General features: G+C 38.9%; 1 protein-coding gene across 12 annotated transcripts in view; it reads right to left on the bottom strand.

Moving 5' to 3' along the window:
- Hecw1 (HECT, C2 and WW domain containing E3 ubiquitin protein ligase 1) overlaps positions 1-12,838 on the bottom strand; it is a 296,852-nt gene that overhangs the window by 144,685 nt on the left and 139,329 nt on the right. For all 12 annotated transcript variants that reach the window (XM_006516816.4, XM_006516813.4, XM_006516815.4 and 9 more), the window contains 2 exons: positions 6,536-6,860; positions 833-940 (listed from right to left, as the gene is read on the bottom strand). In XM_006516816.4, the coding sequence (XP_006516879.1) occupies positions 833-940; positions 6,536-6,860 (433 nt within the window). The remainder of the gene's footprint in view (positions 1-832; positions 941-6,535; positions 6,861-12,838) is intronic.

Genomic DNA, 12,838 nt, shown 5'->3' on the forward strand with positions numbered 1-12,838 from the left:
ATGGTAAGTCCTCTGGACACATGGCCTGGTGTAACAGCTTGCTTCTGAAAAGCACAGGGGCAGATGCACTCTCCATGCAAAATAAAAGGATTTTTTTAAAAGATAGTCTGTAATTTTATGTGTGTATTACAAATGTGGTACCTCTTGTACAGGATACCAAATGTACAGGAAGTGCATCTATATGGGGACCTATGGAAATAATCCTGTCACATCTTTAGAAAGGATTTATTTCTAAGGACAGAAGAAATTCTAGAAAATATATCAGTAAGATGCAGTACCAACTTTATATATCCATAAATGTAAGAAGATAAATAGTCAAAGTAATTACCCGATATTAATGGTCTATAATCTGAATACTATGCAATTGCAGCAAAATCCAGAAGCTGACAGGGGGCATGTGAAATACCACCAATGTACTAGAGACATGGACAGTGAGCCTGGAGGAGTGTGAGTAAAACAAGGGCCAAACTAAAAGGCAGGACACATGGTGAGATGATATGGTTTCATCCATCACTTAATTTAGACAAGGTGTGAAAGCCTAAAGGACATGTGTTAAAGTGTCCTGAGTCTAAAGGCTTGTAGACATGAACAGAGACCTTCATAATATTAAAAGAGTGGCATGGGTGGATTTGCTTGGCTATTTGCAATTCTGGTAGAACTATCTACTGAAAATCATTTTAAGACTCTCATTAAGCCTGTCTCTGCTTTTACATGGTTCCTAAGCACCTTTCTAAGTGGATTCACCCCAATAGAATTAAAAAGAATACAGCTTAATTCTGATCCACTGTGTCTTCTGGGCCATAGGAATGTGAAATGTGGTGAAAGTACTCACATTCCACAAAGTAAGAGCTGGCATCAATCTTCCAGATGATCTGGCCTCTGTGAGAACCATTGACTCCACGGTTCTTATAATCCAGAAAGTTTTCAGATGAGACTTCACCTATAGAGCCAAAGGAAAAGGGGAAAGCAGAGAAGCACATCAGCCAACAGCATATTTAGGTGCAGCAAAGAAAAAGAGCAAATGATATAAATGCTAACATTTGGAATCATATGGAGAGTTGGAACTATTCAAAGATACCACCAAAACAGAGCATTTTTTTCACTCAACACGTGGCAGAGGAATATTCTTAGTTCTTAAATGTCTCAATAAACAGGAAGTCATAATCACTGACAACTAGTGCAATGGCTCTTAAATTATTTTTTAAAAATAGTTCTTAGTTGTATAAAATATGTAAAAGTCTTCAAAATTTTGACTTGTTCTTCATTTGTGAATGAATAGATTTAGAGATGTCTGATGGTGCTTGCCTTCCAGAGTCCAGCTATCTTTCTCATAGACTCTATATCACTTTATATCATCACTTTTTCCATCCTGGCCCTCCTTACACCTTTTATTTTTAAAATTTCACCAAACAGGACTACACAAGGTAATTTGCATACAGGTATATAATGTGCTCTAATTGTACTTGCATCCATACCTTGCTTTTCTTTACCCTGCTTGTACTAATTTTCTTATTCTCCAGTTTGTTTTTATTGTATACACACAGACAGACAGACAGACAGACAGACAGACAGACACACACACACACACACACACACACACACACACACACACACCCACACACACACACACATTAGTTTAGGACTCATAACCGAGAGAAAACATGCAACATTTTTCTGTCTGAGACTGGCTTAATTTGTGTATTATGATGACCTCCAGTTTTGTGCAAATGGCATGACTTTATTCTTCCTTCAGATAAAAAAAATCTATCTATCTATCTAACAATCTATCTATCTATCTAACAATCTATCTATCTATCTAACAATCTATCTATCTGTCTAACAATCTATCTATCTATCTATCTATCTATCTATCTATCTATCTATCATCTTGCCTTTTCAAATGTATTTACTTTGTTTTACGTACATTGGTGTTCTGACACACATGTCTCTAGGGTGTCCGACCCCCTGGAGCAGAGTTACTGACAGTTGGGTGCTGCTGGTTTTGCCATGTGGATGCTGGCAATTGAACCTGGATTCTCTGGAACAGCAGCCAGTTATCTTAACAGATGAGTCATCTTTCCAACCATGTCCCTTATTTTCTTAATCTATTCTCCTGTTGTTAGACACTGGGGTTGGTACTACAACTGTGCTATTGTTAATAAGACTGTGACTAGTAATCACTAATGTGAATGTATCTCTGTGATAACTGACTTGGATCCAAGAAAATATATGTAGGTCATATGAAAGCTCTAGGTGTACGAAGAAGCTCCATATTGATTTCTACCTGTTTAGAGTAGTTTATATTCCATGAGCATGGTATAAAGAGTTCCTTATTGTCTGCATTCTTGGCAATATTTGGTATTTGTTCTCTTCATGACTGCTATTATGAATGGATGTGGTGTAATCTCAATGCCTCTTGAATTTGTATTTTTCTGATAGCCAGTGATTTTGAACCAGTTTCTTGGCAATGTGCATTTCATTATGCAAGCACTAGCTTTGCTTTCGTTAACCAGTTTATTTCCTCCTCCTCCTTCTCCTCCTATACCTACATGAGTTTATTTCTGAGTCCCTATGTATCCATTTTTATGCATGTACCATGCTGCTTTTATTACTATAGCTCTGAAACACCACTTAAAGATTAGGTGTAATTATACCTTCAACACTGTTCTACCTATTACTGAATCCACAGGATCCTTCTCTATACTATCACCCTTCAAGAATAATGTCTTGCTATTACCTATCTCATGATAGCCATTCTGTAAATAAAAGCAACCAAATGCTATAATGCTCCAGCCCATTGCTAGAATCCTATGGCCCTAGTTAAGGGCAGCATGTGTCCTTGGTAACAATGTCATTGAAGAGTCAACATCACCTTCCTTGTACAGATATCTTTACCTTCTTACAGCAGAAGAAACTAGTATTTGGCTAGAGAAGTCTAGAAGTCATATAACAACAAAATGCATCATAGTTCGGCTCTGCTTGGGCATTCTCTGCCTTACTGATGTAGAACAGCACATTCTTGATGTTGTTCAAAATAACAGTGGGAACTCTACTGCCGTGAGAGGCAGCTTCATGTCTGTGGGAGTGCTACACTGCATTTCCTCATCTGGAAATGACAGGTCAGATGAATAACTACTCACCCTACATTTATAGATCTAAGTCTGTGACTTGAGCTTATTCAAGATAACAAATCCAGAGAGTAAGTTACTAAGGACACACAAATTATAAACTACTAAGATTTACAGATAAGTTTGGATTGAGAAATTATGTTTGAAGTATGATGTTATTTAAAGTGTTGCCATTCAGCTTTAAATAGCATCACAGCTATATGAATGTAGCTGCTATGACAATAACAAATTGTCAGATTAAGCTTCTGAAATGATGAATTAAGGTTCTTTTGGCTCAGACAAAAATGTCATGTTAAGACCAGATCTTATTCACTCAAAGTTTCATGAAACTCAATATGGACAATGGTCTCTTCCTTTTCCTAACACTACCCTTATCTTCTCTGTGGGGGTGAGTTTCTAGCAGCCTTATTTTTTTATCACTTCCTCCATCTTCTTTTTGTGCTTCCCTCTGCCTCTGTACTTCCCTGTTCCTCTAATAGGGACATTCTAATGCTTTCATCCCCCCATGGAATCTGTGATTGACCTTCTATCCTTGCAAGGTAACAAGTATCACAATGTGACAAAATCTAGTATGGTCTATATGCTTGAGCTCTGCCATGGGATGATGCCACCCACAGTGTATTGTGCCCTCTGACCTCAATCACACCCAGAATAATCTGGTGAGCACAATTCCTCAACTAAGATTCCTTCTTCCCAGGTCACTCTAGCTTGTGTCAAGTGGACTAAAACCAACCAGCTCATTTGTCCTTCTGTGGTTCACACTCAGTAAGTATCAATTACTCATTATCTTCTCTAACACACTTGTTTCTATTTTTTTCCTTAACTTTACAAAATGCCATCAATGTTCACAAACTGAGGGAAGAAAATATTATCCTGAGCGAGGTAACTCAGACCCAAAAAGGGCATGCATGGTATGTACTCAATAATAAATGGATGTTAGAAAAAAAAAGTACAGAATACCGAAGATACAGTCCACAGAACTGAAAAAAACCAACAAGCTGAAGGGCCCAAGTGAGGTTGCCTCAGTCCCTCCTGGGAGGGAGAAGAAGGCAATCACAAGTGGGGAGGGAGGGAGAGACCTGGGAGGGAAAGTGGATGCGAGGTGGGGGGGGGGGGTGGGAAGGAGTGTGGGGGGAGAGAGGGGAACCTGATCTGGTATTGGGTAAGGGAAAAGGACTAAAGCCCTGAGGGCCACCAGAAAGAGTGGAAACAGGCAACCTCAGAAGATAGAAAGTTGGGGGAACCCTCCAGAATGCACCAGGGACCTGGGAAGTGAGACACTCTCAGGACTCAAAGGGAGGGACTTTAGATGCAATTCTTGACAGTAGGAAGAGGGAACTTATTGAGCCCACCTCCAGCAGGAAGACAGGGCATCAAATGAGGGAGAGAGTAGCCATCCAACAGGCACAACTCTGACCCATAATTGTTCCTGTCTGAAAGAATTTCAGGGATGAAAAGAAGGTCCAGCGACAGGCCCAAAGTGAGATCCAGCTCAAGGGGAGGTCCCAAGGCCTGACACTATTACTGAGGCTGTGGAGTGCTCACAGAAAGGGGCCTAGCATGACCTCACTCCAAAAAAAACCAACAAGCAACTGAGAGTCTGATGCAGATATTTGCACCCAACCAATGGACAGAAGCAGCTGACCCCTGTTGTTGAATTAGGGAAGGCTAAAAAAAGCTGAGGAGAAGAGTGATCCTGTAGGAGGACCAGCAGTCTCAATTAATCTGGATCCCCAAGATCTCTCAAACACTGGAGCACCAAACAGACAGCATACACCAGCTGATATGAAGCCCCCAACACACATATAGCAGAGGACTGCCAGGTCTGTGTTCATTCAGAGATGATGCACCTAACCCTCAAGAGATTGGAGGCCCCAGGGAGTTTAGAGGTTGGGTGGGGTGAGGGGTGGGGGACAAGGGGGGTGGGCTTGGAGAGGAGCTATGGGATGTGGAATAGTCTGAGGGTGGACAGGGGGGGGGGATAAAATATGGAATGTAAAGAGTTGATTTAAAGTTATGTACTTGTATATGTGCACACACAACAAAAAAATTCCTTCCAGTGATAAATCACAATCCCAGTTAAAGGTAAGCAGGAGTGGGATTGTGAAAAATCTGAAGATTCAGACTAGTGCAAAGGAAGTAATGAATGCTTGCTTAAGCTTAGCTAATTGGAGTCCTGCTGGCTTTATAGACTAAGTCTGCCTAAATGGGGTCTTTTGTCAAGACATCAAAAAGTATGGTTCTATTGTGAAATATCTAGATATTTAGTGTTGATCGTCAAATATACAACAAATACCATGGGCTAAACATGTCTGCTTGATGGGCTGCTGACATTTCTCCATCTCTGTTTTAAGTGGGCGTTATTTTATTTGAAAGCTTGATTTTAAGATCTGTTAAGTTTTTCTGATCAGAAGTTGAATATATCTAGTAACTACTATTTGTGTAAAAACATCAAAATGTATATTGCTTTATTTTTATTATATACATGCACACACACATACATACAGATATAATTAATTACACTATGTAGAGCTGTCAAGAGAATCAAATATTTTCCTAATTGTTTTCTGACTAATTAGTCAGACAAAATATTTTAACAGAAAAAATGAACCAGGTTATAAATTGCTCATAATGTACATTCATTTCTGTAATAGTGAATAGTATTAAATCTGGTGTTGTGCATCGAAATGTGTGAAAGCACTGTACAGATGACTAATTCTCAACCTTCCTAATGTTGTTTCTCTTTAATACAGTGCCACATGTTGTGGTGATCCCCAACCAAAAAGGTATTTTGTTGCTACTTCATAACTGTAATTTTGCTACTATTATGAATTGTAGTGTAAATGTCTGTATTTTCTGATGGTCTTAAGTGATCCCTATGAAAGGGTCATTTAACCCCCAAAGGGGTTGCAACTCACAGGCTGAGAAACACTACACTATAGTATAACTCAGCTGATTGTGCTTGTATTTACATTGTAGAGTGATATCGTGAAAGCTAGCTTCTCCCAGAGAGGAGTATACCAACTGGTTGTTCAATACCAAACAATCAGCCATCAAGTCATACATACAAGTAATATTATACAGAATGAGAAGGCTGTATTCAGAGACTCTTATGCTATCTATATTATGCATGTATACACATACATGTACATTTAACAACAAAGAGAAAAAAGCTGTGGATTTGAAAAAACAAGACAGGTACATAGAAGAGTTTGGAGGGAAGAAATGGAAAGGGGAATTATATATAATTGTATTATTATCTCAAAAATTTAAGTGAATTATGAATAGGACTTTTGTTGTGCTAACAAACCATTCACATAAGACCGTCCTTTTCACAGCACACCGTCAGACTATTCAGATGAATCAGTGACTCCAATGATTAGAGCCATGGATGATAATGTACTCACCAATAAGGTACATGCCAATCCAGTCTCCAGCATCCACTTCTTCCTTGATGTCCCAGTGGATCACCAAATCCTGGGAGTGCCCTATCGAATAGTAGGAACTGCTGACCATGAGTGTAGAGCGGCTGTCTGAAGTGACCAGGTCAGTGTCACTGGTGGAGCGAGGGATGGTGATAGCATCATGGGCACCATTTCTGATGTCTATGTTGTGGAATTGGTCTGGGTTATAGCTGTACCGGAGGGGTTCTTTGCACCGGCGTCGGCTCTGGGAGTTTCTAGATGGAGACGCCATGGCAGCCAGGCCTAAAAACCTGTTCTGGTACAGATTCTGTAGGAGAAAGGAGACATTGAACAGGGTCAAGAAAAAAAAACAGTAACTCTGTCACATGCTGATAGATATCAAAAGATGTGTTGAGGGAAATAAACTGTGAGGAAGCTGCCCTTCAGAGAGATGTGAAACAAGACATATTGCATCCTTTTCAGGACAAGGGTCTTTTCTCTGCATTCACATAGGAACAAGAACAAAGACATTGACACCTTTCTGTTCATGCCCTCCTAGAATCTCTGCCTCTTCCAGCTGTCTTCAATCTAATTGATTCTAGAGGAAGAAGACTGTGAGTAGAAGTCCTGTTCCTGAAGAAGCACTATTTTTTTTTTTTTGAGTTCTCCAACTTCTGTTCAATTGGTTCCAATTCTATCCATTTTAGGGTCAATTATTATTATCTTCATTGAATATTTCAGTCATTCCTGATGCATTTAATCCTCCATACAGTCAAGAATGGTTCCTGTCGGGTAAGGTAGTCATTCTCCCCCTTTCTTTTTTAACCATTTGACTCTCTGGTATGTTTCTCAGTCCTCTATAATGTCTATTAAGGATTTTGTAATTCTAGTAACTTTTGAACACCTTAGTTCTTGATTAGATCCAATCTCAGAGGATTATCTTCTTTGAGCTGATACTATTGTAGAAAGCATTGCAGTTGTTTTGTTGTTGCTGTTAATGTTTACAGCATTGAGTGCTTAAAATTAACTATAGGGAAGGTCACCATCACAGAGAACTTGTGCAGGGATTCATTTTCAAAACAAGCAAGGATGACTCTGACTTCATTAATGAATACTAAGATTGGGTTGACAGGAACATTTTCGGAATTTCAGCTTTATGTGTTCTGTGACCAATAACACTTTTCACAAAAGAAAGGGGCACAGAAAAGTATTGACTCGTGCTATTCAGGCACTGTACCTTTTTATACATACTGATTAAGTGAGAGTTAATGATATTTTGTGTTCCAACCATAAGGACCAGACTACTCTTCAAATTATGTGCATCTTCAGTTTGCACACATTTAAGTGCACCAGTAATATCAACTAATATCATGGAAATTGAAAACTACATGGAAATAAATGAACAGCCAAATGTATAAATATAAATTTAACCAACCATTACAAATTGTGCAGCACCTACTAGCTTTCCAACTGTGTTAGCTCTTCACCACTCGTGGCTCTTACTAACTTCAACTATCACTGGGCTGTTGTCAGCAGAGTAAAGGCTCAACAAATAGTAATATATTACAAAAATAAACTCTGCATCACTTCAGAATTAGAAGACCGGATAGAATGCAGCATAGGTGGGGCTAGTCATTTGGGCTATCCTATTGACCTGATGACCCTTCACATGACCCCATGGTACTAGCTATTACATTCATTCTATATAGACCATAAAGTCATCTTGTTCATGACCCTCCAGAATCCTATAGAGAATTAAAATTGTAGGCATTGCCTGTGTAAATGATCTGCTTATTAATTTTCAGGAATAAGGCTCCTTTATAAGGTCTAATATCTAGTAGGATATTTCATGTTAATGTTGAGGAAGCTGAAGACTATTTTTTTTTGTTTATTTGTTTACTTTCTAATGATTTTCTTCTTTGTGTGTGTGTGTGTATGTATTGTATGCACATGCATGTTTATGTATGTTGGCATGTAAGTTGGTCCATTTATGAACAGGTGTTCAGATATGCAGGCCTAGTGCTTGTGTTGGTAATCTTTGTGTGTCACTCTTCCACTTTATTCATAGCAGGGTCTAGCAATCAAACTCAGAGCTTGCCAATATGGCAAGTTTGCTCCAGAGATTGCCTATCTTTGCCCTTAGAAGTTGGAATTACAAGCAAACCATGTTAGGTGGGTTCCGGAGGATCTGAACTATGGTCTTCTGTCTTGCATGGCAATCACTTTAACTGCTGAGAAATCTCTTAAGACCAGAGAAAGTTGTGTGTGTGTGTGTGTGTGTGTGTGTGTGTGTGTGTTTACTCTGAGAGACTTGGAGTCAGTTGTATCTCTTACAGGCAGAGAGATTAGGAAATGGGCTGCATATAACTAAATTTGAAAAGTTCTGTCCTTTTCACCCTCCTGACCTAAGACTAAGGCCTAATGGGTTTCTTCCTATTGCCAGAAGTGTCCTCTTTTGGCTGACCTGCCAAGGCTGGTCCAATATATTTAAGGCCTGTCCTGAGCATGTCTACCTGAAACTGTGTGCTACCTGCTTCCCTTTCTTTGTTTACATGGACCAATCCAAAATTGGGGGAGGAGGCCCCATCACAAGCAGCCACAATCATCAAAAATCTGCAGCTCTTCTGCAGAAAAATGGATTTCAGTTCCAAGCCCCTCTCTGCCCTGCTAAGAGCCTTTTTCTATATATGCCTGTGGTGTGCATGTGTGTGTGTGTGTGTGTGTGTGTTTGTATGCACAACATGTGCACATATGTGTTCATTTGTTATAAAGTTTTTTTTTATGTTGCTATCTGTGGTGTGAGATTTTCCTGCCTTTTCATTTTTTAATTGGCAGAAAAATAAACAATATCCCTAGATGGTAATAATTTCATTTGAATTTCAAGCATGCCCTGAATAGATTTTAAAGTATTTCTCTTTTGTTCAGACATAAATTCTGCTGCTACTGTTTTATAGAATTCCCCCACAGAATAACCATTTCTCCTGAAATTGTCAAATTATTTTTTTTGAGTTAAAGAACTTTATTACCAAAGAAAATAACAATAAATAATTATGGAGGAAAATATGTTTAGGACTCAGAGTTCAGCATTTATCAGCCAACACAAATTAGATTGTAAAATTAAGTATGCAATTAGTGAAAGTCTATAAATTATTTATGTCAATTGGATATTTCAAAATATTTTAATAGTTCTTTTTAAATTTTTTATTAGATATTTTCTTTAATACATTTCAAATGTTATCCCGAAAGTTCCCTATACCTTCCCCCTACCCTGCTCCCCTACCCACCCACTCCCGCTTCTTGGCTCTGGTGTTCCCCTGTACTGGGGCATATAAAGTTTGCAATACCAAGGGTCTTCTCTTCCCATTGATGGCCATCTTCTGCTACATATGCAGCTAGAGATATGAGCTCTGGGGGTACTGGTTAGTTCATATTGTTGTTCCACCTATAGGGTTGCAGACCCCTTCAGCTCCTTGGGTGCTTTCTCTAGCTTCTCCATTGGGGGCCCTGTGTTCCATCTTATAGATGACTGTGAGCATCCACTTCTGTATTTGCCAGGCACTGGCATAGCCTTATATGAGATAACTATAACAGGGTCCCTTCAGCAAAACCTTTCTGGCATATGCAATAGTGTCTGGGTTTAGTGGCTGATTATGGGATGGATCCCCGGGTGGGGTAGTCTCTGGATAGTCCATCCTTTCATCTTAGCTCCAAACTTTGTCTCTGTAACTCCTTTCATGGGTATTTTGTTCCCTTTTCTAAGGAGGAATGAAGTATCCACCCATTGGTCTTCCCTCTTCTTGATTTTCTAGTGTTTTGCAAATTGTATCTTGGGTGTTCTATGATTCTGGGCTAATATCCACTTATCAGTGAGTGCATATATAATGACTCTGTTTGTGATTGAGTTACTTCACTAAGGATGATATCCTCCAGACACATCCATTTGTCCAAGAATTTCATAAATCCATTGTTTTTAATAGCTGAGTAGTACTCCATTGTGTAAATGTACCACATTTTCTGTATCCATACTTCTGTTGAGGGATATCTGGGTTCTTTCCAGCTTCTGGCTATTATAAATAAGGCTACCATAAACATAGTGGAGCATGTGTTCCTATTACCAGTTGGAACTTCTGGTTATATGCCCAGGAGAGGTATTGCTGGTTCTTCTGGTAGTATTATGTCTAATTTTCTGAGGAACATCCAGACTGACTTCCAGAGTGGTTGTACAAGCTTGCAATCCCACCAGGAGTGGAGGAGTGTTCCTCTTTCTCCACATCCTCCCCAGCATCTGCTGTCACCTGAATTTTTGATCTTAGCCATTCTGACTGGTGTGAGGTAGAATCTCGAGGTTGTTTTGATTTGCATTTCCCTGATGATTAAGGATGTTGAACATTTTTTCAGGTGCTTCTCAGCCATTGGGTATTCCTCAGTTGAGAATTCTTTGTTTAGCTCTGAACCCCATTTTTAATGGGGTTATTTGAATTTCTGGAGTTCAGCTTCTTGATCTCTTTGTATATATTGGATATTAGTCCCCTATCAGATTTAGTATTGGTAAGGATCCTTTCCCAATCTGCTGGTGGCCTTTTTGTCTTATTGACAGTGTCTTTTGCCTTACAGAAGCTTTGCAATTTTATGAGGTACCATTTGTCAATTCTTGGTCTTACAGCACAAGCCATGGCTGTTCTATTCAGGAATTTTCCCCTGTGCCCATATTTTCGAGGTTTTCCCCCAATTTCTCCTCTATTAATTTCAGTGTCTCTGGTCTTATGTGGCGGTCTTTGATCCACTTAGACTTGTGCTTTGTACAAGGAGATAAGAATGGATCAATTCGCATTTTTCTACATGATAACCGCCAGTTGTGCCAGCATCACAGCTTTAGGACAGGCATGGTGATTCCCCCAGAGGTTCTTTTATTGTTGAGAATAGTTTTTGCTATCCTAGGTTTTTTATTTTTCCAGATGAATTTGCAAGTTGCCCTTTCTAACTCAGTGAAGAATTGAGTTGGAATTTTGATGGGGATTACATTGAATCTGTAGATTGCTTTCGGCAGGATAGCCATTTTTACTATATTAATCCTGCCAATCCATGAGCATGGGAGATCTTTCCATCTTCTGAGATCTTCTTCAATTTCTTTCTTCGGAGACTTGAAGTTCTTGTCATACAGATCTTTCACTACCTTAGCTAGAGTCACACCAAGGTATTTTATATTATTTGTGACTATTGAGAAGGGTGTTGTTTCCATAATTTCTCTCTCGGTCCTTTAATCATTTGTGGAGAGTAAGGCCATTGATTTATTTGAGTTAATTTTATATCCAGCTACTGCACTGAAGCTGTTTATCAGGTTTAGGAGTTCTTTGGTGGAATTTTGGGGGTAACTTATATGTACTATCATATCATCTGCAAATAGTGATATTTGACTTCTTCCTTTCCAATTTGTATCTCTTTGATGTCCTTTTATTGTCGAATTGCTCTGGCTAGATCTTCAAGTAGTTTGTTGAATAGGTAGGGAGAAAGTGGGCAGCCTTGTCTAGTCCCTGATTTTAGTGGGATTGCTTTGAGTTTCTCTCCATTTAGTTTGATGTTGGCTATTGGTTTGCTGTTTATTGTTTTTATTATGTTTAGGTATGGGCCTTGAATTCCTGATCTTTCCAAAACTTTTATCATGAAGGGGTGTTGGATTTTGTCAAATGCTTTCTCAGCATCTAAGGAGATGATCATGTGTTTTTTGTCTTTGAGTTTGTTTATATAGTGGATTACATTGATGGATTTCCATATATTAAACCATCCCTGCATCCCTGGAATGAAACCTACTTGGTCAGGATGGATGATTGTTTTGATGTGTTCTGGGATTCGGTTAGTGAGAATTTTATTGAGTATTTTTACATCGATAATCATAAGGGAAATTAGTCTGAAGTTCTCTATCTTTGTTGGATCTTTGTGTGGTTTAGGTATCAGAGTAATTGTGGCTTCATAGAATGAATTGGGTAGAGTAGAGTACCTTCTGTTTCTATTTTGTGGAATAGTTTGAGAAGAACTGGAATTAGGTCTTCTTTGAAGGTCTGATAGAACTCTGAACTAAACCCATCTGGTCCTAGTCTTTTTTTTTTTTTTTTTTTTTTTTTTTTTTGGTTGGGAGACTATTGATGACTGCTTCTATTCCTTTAGGGAAAATGGGACTGTTCAGATCGTTAATCTGATCCTGATTTAAGTTTGGTACCTGGTATCTGTCTAGGAAGTTGTCCATTTCATCCAGTTTTTCTAGTTTTGTTGAGTATAGCCTTTTGTAGTAGGATCTGATGATGTTTTGTA

Source organism: Mus musculus, chromosome 13 (assembly GCF_000001635.26).
Source record: "Mus musculus strain C57BL/6J chromosome 13, GRCm38.p6 C57BL/6J".
Taxonomy (NCBI): Eukaryota; Metazoa; Chordata; class Mammalia; order Rodentia; family Muridae; genus Mus; species Mus musculus.